Raw genomic sequence first — 12,987 nt, forward strand, 5'->3', positions numbered from 1 at the left:
CGGTTCATCTCGAAATTCTAAACAAAATTCAAGTAACATATCGTAAACCTAAACCGTTTTCGAGATGTTGAACTTTGAAAATCACTCTTATAAATTACACAAAAATATTTGTATCGCTTATTTGCATGATTCATCAAGGTACCTTTGAAAGTTTCTCATCTCCACAGCAACGTAGTGACATAACACATGTCAAAAATACAAAAATAGTTTAAATAATTTGCGCCCAAAGATAAATTACGTCACTAATTAGATAAATTCGTAGATTTTTAAATGCTCGATATCTGGAAAACGGTTAAGTTAAGGTCTATGATGTGTTATATGAATTTTGTTTAGAATTTCGAGATGAACTGAAATATGGAATAATATACAGGTGTTCCATTAAAGAAAACGTAATTTTGTTTCGTCATAACTTTTTGACTGACCCCGTATACTTAGTTTATCTTTATTGTAATAGATTTTAAAAAATACTAAAGCTTTTGTATCTCAACATTTTCGCTAGCTATCTTACTTTAGGAGATAACTGACCGTTTCCATACATATCGGCTATACTGTATAAATTATTTTGACGTTTTAAGTGGTTAGACCACATATATATACTATCTCCTATATCGCTGACTAAGGCAGCAAAAGAGTGTAAACACTAGAGTGCAGATATATATATATCTGTCTCTGTCGTGCCCCCGTCTACTCAAGAGATATGCGTGAACACGTGATGAGTACGCTTTTGTCTTATTGGACGGTGAATTAAAAATTAATAGCAGCTGATGACCTTGATGTTTATAAATCACCAAATAAATGTTTGACATAAACATAACCTAAAATCTAAATATTTAGTTATGTATATTATAGGTTTCATGTTTATAATAACATAATTATTAACATATTTTAGGACTAAACAATTTAAAATGTAATTATTATTTGTTAAGAAAGTGAAGAAAATTTGTTAAAAGTAAAATAAAAAAGAAAAAGAGTAGGGGAGATATTTTTGGGGCCTAAAAATTGGTTGAGCAGGTAGCAGGAAAAATCTCAGTGTAATAAAAAAGAATTGAAAGCCCTCCTTTTCTTGAAACATTTTTCTTAAAAATTTAATTAATAATTACATCGATATGATGAAAATTTTATGATAGAATATTATGTACATTAAATAGTAAGTACCCTAAGTACATATTTTATATCTTTAATTAATGTAACAACTTTATTAAAGGGCGTGAGCTCACAAATTATGTTAAAAATTAATAACTATATTTTGGTACACATTTTTAATAATTACTATGTATATATGTATTAATTTAATTTTAAAGAATATAATGTTTAATGAACAACCTACATAAAGTTGATATTTAACGCAATATTCAACGTCAATTTCACACAAAAGTACATATATTCTAATTTATTTGATGCATCTATGATAATTTATAATTAAAGTCAATTATTTACAATAATTGCATTTCAAAGCTGCATAAAATACGCGCGAAGCACTTCAAACTCTTTAAAATTTACGATTCGCGCAAGCGCCTTCGCGACATGGGGGCACGACAAAGACAAAACATATATCATTCCGTCTGCTTTTGATGGAAACCCTCGCCACTCATTGCTTAGATAGGGAGTCAGCGATATAGGAGATAGTATATATATGTTAGACCACCTGATTTACTCCCGATTGTACACAAATTAAAAGTTAAAATCTTATTAACTTTTTTATTAGGAAATAATTATGTCCCCGATAAGTTGATAAAATGTTTAATAAGTTCTTTAGTTTTTAATTTATAAATCATGACCAGAATCATATAATTCAGTGAGATTCAACATAAGCAATTAATAATAACTTTTTTTTCGTTGTTATCCTCACATAATATGTAGTAATAATTAAATTTAAATAAGTAAAATAAATTAAGTAACTAAAAAATCTTGATGTTAAATTCTTAACAAGTTCTAAAAGTATTATTTAAAATAAGCATTTTAGAAATTTGTATTTTAAACATCTAATAAATCCTAATGTACAGACATGTGTGGACAAACAGTGTCCAACAAATTCATTGCCGCCCAAAGATCGGCGATTATTCTGTTTTCCAAGATCAGACAATTTGCGGCGGCAATGGTTGGAACGGATGGATAGGTGCGATCTCATGGAGTTTACATACACTCAACTGTATGGGAGAAGGTTTCGCGTTTGTGAACGCCATTTCAAAACCCAGCAGTTCCAAACGCCAGCCCGGAAGAAGTTATGCGCCCAACAAATACCTCGACGTGTTGCAAATTCAGAAGACAATCCCGATTCTCCTGTCAATCCTCCTTCCAATACACCCAATCCTTGCATGTCTTCTGAATTTGGGAGTCCTAAGTCGAGGAGGTGCGAAGGTAAATATTTAATTAAGTACAACATAGTAATTAAATACAATTTCTTGTTAACGCAAATATATGATAGTAAAAAAGATTAAATTTTGAAGCAATAAATTAATTTCATTTTCAGGTCGGACAATACTTCGACAAGTTGATGCCAATAGAGGTGAGGTTACCTCGAAGAAGCAGAAGCTGCTGGCAGGGTGGAAGGATGCAGAAAATCCGGCTCTCAGTGACCGTTTGAATTTGAAGGTAACTAAAAATAGTTGGCATGTTGAGGTAGGAACAGAAAGAGGTCAAAAACTTACAGATCATATTTTTAAAGTAAATCATTTAATTCGCGGTTTATAGAGTTTTAATATGTGCTAAAATGAGTGTTATGATATCTAATTATTTTGCATTATTAGAGGTTGATTAATTAACAATTACAGACAGAAAAAGACTTGATATTAAATATATTAGCAGAAAATTTGAAAACATAAAAATATGTTTAAAAACGTTCTTTTCAAAATAATATTTATATTTACATTGTAATTTGGTTATAAAAGATTTTCAATACATAATAAGTATTTATATTGCGATAAGAATTATGTTCTAAAAATATCTCTATTGCAATATAATTCCTGGGATTTTCCATTTTATAATTTTGTAGTATACAAGTTAATAAAAACTAGTTTTTGCAAAAAAATCGAAACTATTAACGTTTTTTTTATTACATAAACATCAAAGTATTTAAACTCGGGATTCTATTCATATTAAAAGTTATCTCTTTAAATAATTTTAACCGTTATCAGTCGTTTGAGGGTCTTTAAAAGTTATCAACCTAATTTTAAATCAGTCTGAAAATATTTCTAATATGGTTCGTATTTAACTTAATTTATAAATATTAAAATATTAATTATTTATTTCTAGTCTACCTTTACTTATCGCGGATTAATTGCCCCCGTTTTCACAGTTATCAACGAAAGGTATGCTAATGAACAAATTAAAAAACATATTAAATTATTTTAATCTGTTTTAGAGGTGTAATTAATACGGAAATTATACCAAAATATGCTAAATATTTATCTGATAATGGAATAAAAGGACTTTTGGGTAAATTAAAATGATATTTGTGTATTTTTAATTTTTATTAAATTCAATTTTAGTTAATGGTACTAGCGGTGAAGGAATGTCGTTAAATGTTACACAACGAAAAGTTTTAGCTGAAAAATGGATGGAGGTTTCCAAAGAAACTAAACAGCATATTATGATTCAAATTGGTGGTGCACCTTTACCGGATGTTTTAGAATTGGTACAACACCACAATAAATTAATTAGTGTTGTTATATAAATAAGATTTATTTTAGGCTAAACATGCTGAAAAAATCGGTGCCAATTCGATTCTTTGTCTTCCAGAATTATATTTTAAACCAACCTCAATTCATCAATTAACAAATTACTTAAAACTAGTTGCTGAAGCAGCCCCAAAAACTCCTCTATTGTATTATCATATTCCCGGTTTTACAAATGTTTACAGTAATTAATTCTTATTTAAAAGCATGATTTTTTTGTAATAATATTTTTTCAGTTCATATGGGAGACTTCCTAACCGAAATTGATGGAAAAATTCCAACTTTTAGTGGTATAAAGTTCACCTCAGAAGTTATTGATGAAGGTTTAGAAGCTGTTAATGCACACAACAAAAAATTTGCTGTATTTTTAGGAGCTGATACAGTAATTATAAATTTTTCTTTTAATATGTTTATTTTAAATTAATTTTTAAACTGTTTTAGTTAATGTACAAAGCTTATCAATTAGGTTTTGATTCATCGATTGCAACAACATTTAACATGTTTCCTCAATTAGGAGTAAAAATTTACGAAAATATTAAAAATGGAAATGTTCAAGAAGCGGAAAATTTGCAGAAAACGTTAACTCAAGTTGTTTCCAAAATAATTAAACATGGTAACAAATTGATTATTTTTCAAATAAACTTTGATATAACATTAGTGTTACTAGAACTAGAATCATTTGGGTTTAGCCATCTTGAGAGACATGTAGCTAATCCTGAATGTTTCTAGTTATAATATATCAAAGTTTTACTGTATTTATATTTTTTCTATTAATTGTTTTATTAGGTACTTGGGTACCAACAATGAAAGCTGCAATGAATTTATTTTCACCAATAAAAGTTGGTTCAACATTAAACCCACTAATACCATTAAATTTGAATCAACAAAGAGAAATGAAAGAAGATTTAGATAAGTTATTATTATGTAATAAGTAATAATAAAAAATAATACATTTTATATCAATTCTCTTAAATATACAATATAAAAAAACTGTTTAATAATAAGTCTATTTTTTAATCTTGATGTATTGGAGTATAAAACTTTGATGGCAGTCCTTGAATGGAATAGCTATATTTATCACCATAAGATCTGTCTTTACCATGATAACTTTGTTCAATAACACGATCATAAAACCTAGATAATTTAACAGCATTTGAAGTACCAGCAGCTAAAAATCTACTTTGTCTACAATCTAAAACAATTTCTTCTGCATTAAATTGAGATGCAAGTTTGCTTCTTCGACTTGATGGATTATCTTCAACTAAATCCAACTTAGTTCCTATAATTAAAAGTGGAATATGTATGGAACCCAAAAAATTTTCAGCGTCCAAATCATCAAAACTATTTCCAAAAGCGCTTTTAGTATCGCTACTTAACAATTCTTGTAACCATTTTCTTAAATTTAATTCAGATTTTCGATTAGTTAAATCATGAACTAATATTATTCCATGGCAAGGATAATAGAATACGTGACGAGTGTTTCTGTGATTTCTACTACCGCCTACATCCCAAAATTCGATAAAATAAGACGTTTGTTCTGGAGTGCCTTCTTTGTATTCATGCAATTTAACTTCTACGGAACATCCCACGGTCCAACCCGGAGCTCGGACAGCTTCGTTTTGAGTAAGCAAATGAACGAAAGATGTTTTTCCAACACCGGAATCTCCTAAAACTATTATTCTTACACGATCTATAGCTGACATGTTATTGATGACATCAATTTCAATTATCAAATGTATAAAGAGGTTATATGTCAAATTTTTGACAGTTATAGTAACAACTCTGAAGTGGTTGCGTTTATCTAGTGAATTTTGAAATTAAATTATTTATTTTAAATATATTTATTAATGATTTATATGTAGTAAGAGTAATTAAGTTGAGTTGAGAGTTCCGTGGGAGTTAGGTTAAAAAATTAAGTTTATATTGGTCCAAAATCACGACTGTGTTGATTATCTAGGGTTATTTGATTTCTTAGTTATTATTTTAATTTGGAGTCTGCGAGTGCAAAAATAAAAAAGACTGTTGGACGTAAAAAGTGGCAGTGTGTGTGTTAGAAATATGGCAAAAACGTACGATTATTTATTCAAATTATTATTAATCGGTGATTCTGGTGTCGGAAAAACGTGCGTACTATTTAGGTTTTCCGAGGACGCCTTCAACACAACCTTCATTTCAACGATAGGTGAGTCAGAATCGGTTATGTTTCGGCGATGTTTTAGAGAGGATAAGAAAACGACAAGGAATTCGGGTTTATGTCGGCTTTTTTTATTTATTTTACAGCGTTTCATTAAGTACGTTATTACTATTTAGGAGATAAACTTTGAACGAAGTCGTTTTTCTTAACTTCAAGAAAAGTATAACCACACCTTTTTTACATGAAACGTAGTTTTATCGTTTTAATTTTTAGACTCCTTCCTGTTTTTGATTAAAAAATCGTTTTTGTATATGACTAATAACTATTTCATTGTTTGAATTTGAATCATTTTACAAATTCCGTTAATAACAAAGGATTACTTAAAGCTATCAATAAAATTCGAAATAAATTTATTATTTTCTTATTGTTTATATAGGTATTGACTTCAAAATAAGAACAATAGAATTAGATGGTAAAAAAATTAAATTACAAATATGGTAAGTTTCAATAATATAAATTATTTGTTATAATTTAATTTGTTTGTTTTAATAATAGGGATACAGCAGGGCAAGAGCGGTTTCGTACGATAACGACAGCTTATTACAGAGGGGCTATGGGTATAATGCTCGTGTACGACATCACAAATGAAAAAAGTTTCGAGAACATTAAAAATTGGATAAGAAATATCGAGGAGAACGCATCGGCGGATGTAGAAAAAATGCTTTTGGGAAATAAATGCGAATTAGAAGAGAAACGACAAGTTTCGAAAGAACGAGGCGAACAACTCGCCATTGAATATGGGATTAAATTCTTTGAGACTAGCGCTAAGGCCAGTATTAGGGTTGAGGAGGCTTTTTTTACACTTGCTAAGGATATTAAAACTAAAATGGATAAAAAATTGGTAAATAAACAAGTTTATTTAGTTCAAAATTGTTTAATGGTATTTATTTCTTTATTAATTTTTGAAATAAATACCGTTATAAACAAAATTTAATTATAAAAATATATTAGGTGAAGGTTCTTTTTTTACTAATACATCTTTTTCTTCTTTTTTAATGCAATTTCTTTATACAGAAGGTAATTATTATTGAAATCTTTCTAAGCATGATTTAATACTAACAATTTGTTATATAAGAAGAGTACAAATAATAAAGCTGCAAGAGCTAAGAAGCAAAATATCTAATACTAACATAGGTTAGAACTATACCCAAGTCTGATTAGCTCTCAATGAGTTATTATTTGGTTTTTATTACTTCATCCATTATTATCATTAATTAACAGCATGAAATTTTATTTTTTAGGAGTATTTATTAATTAAGCAACTCTCAAAAATGAAGTTAAACAAATGCATATATCTTATCCTTCTATATCTATGTCCTATATGAATTCTCTACCATAATTTAAAAAATTCTATTGAATATTAAAGTGTAACTATTAAAACACTTTGTACATATCAGTATTTATGATTATCTTTATTGTATGAATATAAATTTTACTTTTATTAACAATAATGAAATGAGATATTACATCATTTTTTATTTCGCTCTACAGATAAGATTAGATTTCTTTTAATTAATTATATAATGAAATTCGCAATAAAGATAGTCTAAATTATAAACAAAATCATCACTACAATCTCAGCCAAGCCCTTTTTTGCTTATAAAATTCTGTAAATAAAGTCTAAAAATAGTATATTTGAAATGTTTAAACAATGTAATAAACATAAAGCTTCAAAAAGGAAAGTTTCTTTGCCAAAACTCTTCTTGCAATAAAATGGCGTGAAAAAAGAGAGGTTCATATTATTGCAACAATGCACACTATTGAGAAATCGAAATCTATCAAAATGCAGAGTATTAAAATCTTCTGCTGTGATTACATTACATTACATAAATTATACAGGCTGTTTTACTTAAAACTCCCAAGCCAAGTATCTCTGGAATGGATTGAGATGTTGTAGTTTTGTGAGAAATTGTTGCTAGAGTTCTTAAATGACTTCAGTTCTTAAGTATTGTTATTTTTCATTGTACAAAAATAAAGTTTTTATTAGGTGTAAGTGATAGAGCAACTTGCTGTTGAATTGGAAAAACGATTCGAATTGTGCGTGCATGAAATGGTAGTAATTTTGAAGTTATTATAAGTTTTTTTTTGTTGTACCAATAATAATTATGTGTTGTATAGTAGAAACCACGAGAGCTGGCAGTGACAGATCGCTTAAAAATGGTATGAATCAAGATATGGACGTACGACTTAGATTATTTCACGACATACATTTAAATGTAGGTTATGTTAGTAATGGAGGTTATATGTCAAAGATATTATTCAATGATTTTCCTTTCAAAGAAAACATTTTCGGCTTGTGAAAACACTAACAGATTCATGACAACGCTCACAAGACGTTTCGATTTGAGGTTATAATTATAAAGTGACATCCCTTAGAAGAACAGACGTACTTTTTCGACGTGGCCATTTGAATTGTACAGCAGACATATTAAACTAATGCTATCTCTTTCCAACACACATTACTCTCTAGCGGTTTGTGAACTACGTATGGCATTTGTAAGAGCGGAAAATGATGATTTACTGCCAGCTCTCGTGACGTCTACTATACCAATTAAATAATGTTGTGACCTTCTTGTTGGTTTATATGAATAATATCTTCGAATCTTCTTAGTTTTGAAATCAATGTTAATTAGGAAAGTTAGACAGTTTTTGATGCTCTATCACATGCACCTAATAAAAAGTTTAGTGATGAAGGGAAAGTTTCTTTTGACTGCAGCGTCATCTTTATTTTTGTATGATGAATATTAATAATACTAAGAACTGAAATCATTTAATACTCTAACAAGACCTTCTGACAAAACTAAAATATCTCAACCCATTCCAGAGATACTAGGCCTGGGAAGTTTAAGTGAAACACCCTGTATTAGGGAAGCGGACCAACCAACCTACCATTGGTAGCATGGCTGATGACGTTAAAATATTAGAATTGCATTTTATTCTTGAGCTCATTTAAATGAGTCCTCTTTTTTAAACAGAGAAGCAAAATCTGATCCTTGGGCCTCTAAAAACGTCTGAGTTTTATTTTTTAGTTCGTAAATCCGAGAAAGCACTTTTCCGCGAGAAAGCCATCGTACTTTTGTATGAAACAGAACTGACTGATGATCTGCTCCCATGTCCTGGCACACTGCATTAAACAGACGAGAGTTCAGAGGTCGCCACTTTATGTAATTGACAATTTTGAGAACTTCTTGTAAGACAGACAACACTCCATTAGGCAGAGATTTCGTCATCAGTGTTTCTCTGCATAAAAAGCAATGGAAATTTTTATGTGCTTTACTTTATATGCTTATTGAAGTACTGGTCTATTACTTGGAATATTTCTTCTCCAGTGGTAGAACCGGGTAGTGGCAAACAAAATAAAAAGTCTTCTTTTATTTCATACATATTTGTCAGTATACCTCACATTTGAGATGAGATGCGCGTATCCACTGATATCAGTAGACTCGTCGTTCTAGCTGAAAAACTCCACTAAGCCATAATTTTTCAATTGACATTGATTCAATGTCACAAGAAATATCATTAATGCGACGTGAGATCGTATCTGTTGATGCAGGTATTTTTTCAATTTCCTTAACAGCTTCTTGGCTAATCATAATCTTGACAACTTCTCTGCAGGCAGGTAAAAATAAAGTTTTAGCGAAAGAATAAGCCTCCTTTATTTAACTAGCAATCAGGTAGCTTGCTTTTTGCGCTTTGTCTGATGTTTTGAAAGACAAACTCATCAAAGTTTCTTGTTCATCAAAGTCTAAGAGACTGGCCTTTCAAACGTTGAAAAAAGGCTTCAGCTTAATCCGAAGTGTTTGGCAGTATACTCCTGCCCTGATCTTTTCCGGCGTTTTTTTATCAATCTGTGAATATGCAAATATCTGCCTGAACCAGAGATTTTTCGTTTTCGATCCAGGACTGCCGTTCAGGTATCGAGCATTAATCACAGGTAGTGATCTCGTCAAATCTGACGGCATTGATAGCACAATATAACATGTCATAGCAGTTTTGAGCATATTGCTCAAACCTGTAAATGGTAATTCTAAAATACCAAACAGATTATCCATTGCTAGAGTTGCCATGATATGCTATAATAACAATATGGTAGGTGTGAATAAAACAGATATGCTGTTGCGTTCTACAGTTCGAATCCATAAAAAAAATCTGTCAAATGCTACAAAACTGCTTTTTTTACTTAAAAATTTGAAATCCTGAAAAGGTGACTGACTAAAATTAATTACTTTCTTATTTTCCATATAAATCTTACAACAAATTTTCTTTCTAACATTTTAATGAAGCATGAATCACTTTTCATATTTTTATTAAATTTAGTAAAAACATTTTAATTATTTATGACTAATAAAATTTCTTTTTTGTGTTTGAAAATTAGGAAGCAAGTAATCCAACAAAAGGTGGTCATCAATTGAAAGCAGAACCGCCACGGAAAGTGACCAACTGGTTGTCGCGTTGTACGTTACTCTGACCTCTCGGTGTCGTAAAAAAAAGTATTATTATTACAACTCCATACTGTCACAACTGGGTGCAACAAACAATTACAAATAAAATTATTAAAAAAAGTCAACAAAAAAAAGAAATCGTTTTTGAAACTGCAACCGTTTGGTAATTAACAAGAAAAATCGTTAAGTAATAAGTTTATGAAATAAAAAAATAAAAAAATCATGGTTACAAGTCGTTGCGAAGTGAATGATAAAGCCTTAAAAAATAATATTCCTTTGCACGTAATATTTGTGCGAACCACATCAATATTAAAACACACACACACAGAAAATGGGAAAATGAAGGTAAAAATTAATAAATTTATTGATGATGTAATAGGGTGTAGTGGTTTTATAAGTAAAAGTTGTGAAATCATGTAAACCCAGTTATATGTGATGTATTTGCTACTCTAAAATTACGTTGAAGTTGTTAATTGTAAGGGATTTATTTGTTTAATGTATAATCAAACGTATCCGTTTTAAAAGTAAAAAGAAACTTTAAAAGGAGATGAAATCGGGTTTATTTTCTATCGTGTAACGTCTTTAAAACAAAATGGTTTTGTACTTTTTTTTTATGTACCTTACATGTTGTTTAAAGAGGTTTTTATCTTTAATTGAAAAATAAACATAATTTCTGTTTGTTATTGTTTTTTCTTTAACATTCTATAACTTTTTTATAGCTATAATTAGATAAAGAACAATTTAAGCAATATGTATTGTACTTTTATAAATGTTAACTTCTATTATTCATTGATATACATATATTTATATGTTAATTTACTTCTTTTTTCTTCACTTATGTGATAAATACCTACAAAATATTTGTAAAATAAATTTCAACACATAAGTGCAATTTTTGGCCTCCATACAACGTAAATTGTGACGACAAACTGAATTAGGGCGCATAGCAATACTATATTCATTTTTGTACTGTTTTATATTAACTTTATGTTAGCCCTTGTATTACAACCTTTTCATTATTTTTATTATTTCTTTATTTTTTTAATAAATTGTTTTGTAAACCTTAGGAGACTGTAATAGACAATGATAACCATGCTTGAGATTAATTTATTTGCGAACGATCCCGTATTAGTTTATTACTTAAACATAGATTTTGTACGTTTTTATAATATGTAAATTACGAGAAAAATGAAACGGTCATCATCACATTTAAGGTAGTGTATTTTATCGAATGCCCTTCCTGTGAAGTTAAATAAATAAATATCGCTACTCTTTGTAGGTTTACACTTTGTCTATGACGGAAAATAATAATAAATAATGGTCAATATTGATATTTCTATATCTACTCTTTTATTTATTTTGCAATTAAAGCTTCTGTTTTATTAAAAGATGGTAAGTATTCAACCGAACTTACATACGTTAATGGTGGTAAATAATAAATAATATAGCACATTTACATTGCAACATTCAATTCGAATATGTTAAACATGTTTCAATGGTTGCCTAAGTCTTAAAGATATGTATTTTGAGTTGCCTAATAACAGAAATGTCAAGCACATGTTACATGTTTACACATAAACGTTCAAAACAAGAAAATGTTTTATATTATTGGTTTAGGATTAGGTGATTGCAAAGATATAACAGTAAAAGGACTTGAAATAGTAAAAAAATGTAAAAAAGTCTTTCTAGAAGCTTATACATCAATTTTAACTCATGGAAAAGAAGAATTGGTAATAATCACGTTTTTATCACCATTTAGTTGTAAATACAAATTAATTTTATTTTTTAGGAAAGTTTTTATGGTCGTGAATTAATAATTGCCGATAGGGATCTTGTAGAACAAGGTGCTGATGTTATCTTAAGTGATGCAGCAACCGAAGATGTAGCCTTATTAGTGGTTGGTGATCCATTTGGGGCTACCACCCATACTGACCTTGTTTTAAGAGCTAAAGAAAAAGGAATTGAAGTTCAAGTTATTCATAATGCTTCAATTTTAACAGCTGTTGGTTGTTGTGGTTTACAATTGTATAGTTTTGGGGAAACTGTTTCAATTCCATTTTGGATTGATACTTGGAAACCTGATAGTTTTTTTGATAAAATCGTATCTAATTATAACCATCAATTACATACATTGTGTTTATTAGGTTTTAATCTAAATTTAAGTTAAACATTTTCTTTTAATAACTTGCATATTTTTAGATATTAAAGTTAAAGAACCTACGTTGGAAAGTTTAACAAAGAAAAAAATTGAGTATATGCCACCAAAGTTTATGAGTGTAAAAGAGGCTTCACAACAATTATTAGAAATTTTACTTGAAAAGGGGGAAAGTTGTATCAATGCTGATAGTTTATGTGTTGGTTTATCAAGGGTTGGTGCTAATGATCAGAAAATTGCTGTTACTAGTTTGAAGAAAATGGCTGAGTATGATTTGGGAAATCCTTTGCATTCTTTAATCATTATTGGACCACATCTTCATCCTTTAGAAATTGAATATTTAGAACAATTTAAACTTAATTGTTAATGTTATTGATGTTTTTTTATAAAGAGGCTAAAAAATTAAATTTTTACTTTCTTGCAAAGTAAAGTGCAACAATTTGACTTTGAGATTTGAATGAATCTTTTGTATGTTGAGGAGCCCTAAATTCATTTTGACATTTTTAGCTTTATGCTTGTATA

At 29.2% G+C, this 12,987-nt stretch overlaps 4 protein-coding genes across 4 annotated transcripts in view; 3 read left to right on the plus strand and 1 right to left on the minus strand.

Moving 5' to 3' along the window:
* The window catches only part of LOC111423913 (N-acetylneuraminate lyase-like), a 5,141-nt gene extending 463 nt beyond the window's left edge, over positions 1-4,678 (plus strand). The window contains exons 2-10 of the mRNA XM_023057298.2: positions 2,004-2,358; positions 2,471-2,592; positions 3,253-3,308; positions 3,362-3,435; positions 3,489-3,634; positions 3,690-3,858; positions 3,911-4,056; positions 4,116-4,287; positions 4,461-4,678. Coding sequence (XP_022913066.2) covers positions 2,004-2,358; positions 2,471-2,592; positions 3,253-3,308; positions 3,362-3,435; positions 3,489-3,634; positions 3,690-3,858; positions 3,911-4,056; positions 4,116-4,287; positions 4,461-4,609 — 1,389 coding nt within the window. The 3' untranslated portion in view covers positions 4,610-4,678. The remainder of the gene's footprint in view (positions 1-2,003; positions 2,359-2,470; positions 2,593-3,252; positions 3,309-3,361; positions 3,436-3,488; positions 3,635-3,689; positions 3,859-3,910; positions 4,057-4,115; positions 4,288-4,460) is intronic.
* On the minus strand, positions 4,579-5,423 carry LOC111423914 (rab-like protein 3). The gene has a single exon (XM_023057299.2). It carries the CDS (start codon positions 5,375-5,377, stop codon positions 4,688-4,690), a length of 690 nt encoding a protein of 229 aa, XP_022913067.1. The 5' UTR covers positions 5,378-5,423; the 3' UTR covers positions 4,579-4,687.
* A 246-nt stretch (positions 5,424-5,669) lies between these two features.
* Positions 5,670-10,504, plus strand: LOC111423916 (RAS oncogene family member Rab8). The gene is made up of 4 exons (XM_023057301.2): positions 5,670-5,856; positions 6,245-6,305; positions 6,364-6,709; positions 10,244-10,504. The coding sequence occupies exons 1-4, from the start codon at positions 5,733-5,735 to the stop codon at positions 10,334-10,336; spliced, it is 624 nt and encodes a 207-aa protein (XP_022913069.1). The 5' UTR covers positions 5,670-5,732; the 3' UTR covers positions 10,337-10,504.
* A 1,338-nt stretch (positions 10,505-11,842) lies between these two features.
* Positions 11,843-12,909, plus strand: LOC111423904 (diphthine methyl ester synthase). The gene is made up of 3 exons (XM_023057288.2): positions 11,843-12,040; positions 12,100-12,454; positions 12,510-12,909. Exons 1-3 carry the CDS (start codon positions 11,906-11,908, stop codon positions 12,830-12,832), a joined length of 813 nt encoding a protein of 270 aa, XP_022913056.2. The 5' UTR covers positions 11,843-11,905; the 3' UTR covers positions 12,833-12,909.
* The last annotated feature ends 78 nt before the right edge of the window (positions 12,910-12,987 follow it).

This window comes from Onthophagus taurus, chromosome 7 (genome assembly GCF_036711975.1).
Source record: "Onthophagus taurus isolate NC chromosome 7, IU_Otau_3.0, whole genome shotgun sequence".
NCBI lineage: Eukaryota > Metazoa > Arthropoda > Insecta > Coleoptera > Scarabaeidae > Onthophagus > Onthophagus taurus.

What these genes read in the sequence shown, in the direction of transcription:
- LOC111423904 (XM_023057288.2), top strand. Translation starts at nt 11,906, where the DNA reads ATGTTTTATATTATTGGTTTAGGATTAGGTGATTGCAAAGATATAACA. An exon ending in CTCATGGAAAAGAAGAATTG is followed by an intron (nt 12,041 to 12,099) that starts GTAATAATCACG and finishes TTTATTTTTTAG; the next exon opens with GAAAGTTTTTATGGTCGTGA. An exon ending in ACATACATTGTGTTTATTAG is followed by an intron (nt 12,455 to 12,509) that starts GTTTTAATCTAA and finishes GCATATTTTTAG; the next exon opens with ATATTAAAGTTAAAGAACCT.
- LOC111423914 (XM_023057299.2), bottom strand. Translation starts at nt 5,377, where the DNA reads ATGTCAGCTATAGATCGTGTAAGAATAATAGTTTTAGGAGATTCCGGT.
- LOC111423916 (XM_023057301.2), top strand. Translation starts at nt 5,733, where the DNA reads ATGGCAAAAACGTACGATTATTTATTCAAATTATTATTAATCGGTGAT. An exon ending in AAAATTAAATTACAAATATG is followed by an intron (nt 6,306 to 6,363) that starts GTAAGTTTCAAT and finishes TTTTAATAATAG; the next exon opens with GGATACAGCAGGGCAAGAGC. An exon ending in CTAAAATGGATAAAAAATTG is followed by an intron (nt 6,710 to 10,243) that starts GTAAATAAACAA and finishes TTTGAAAATTAG; the next exon opens with GAAGCAAGTAATCCAACAAA.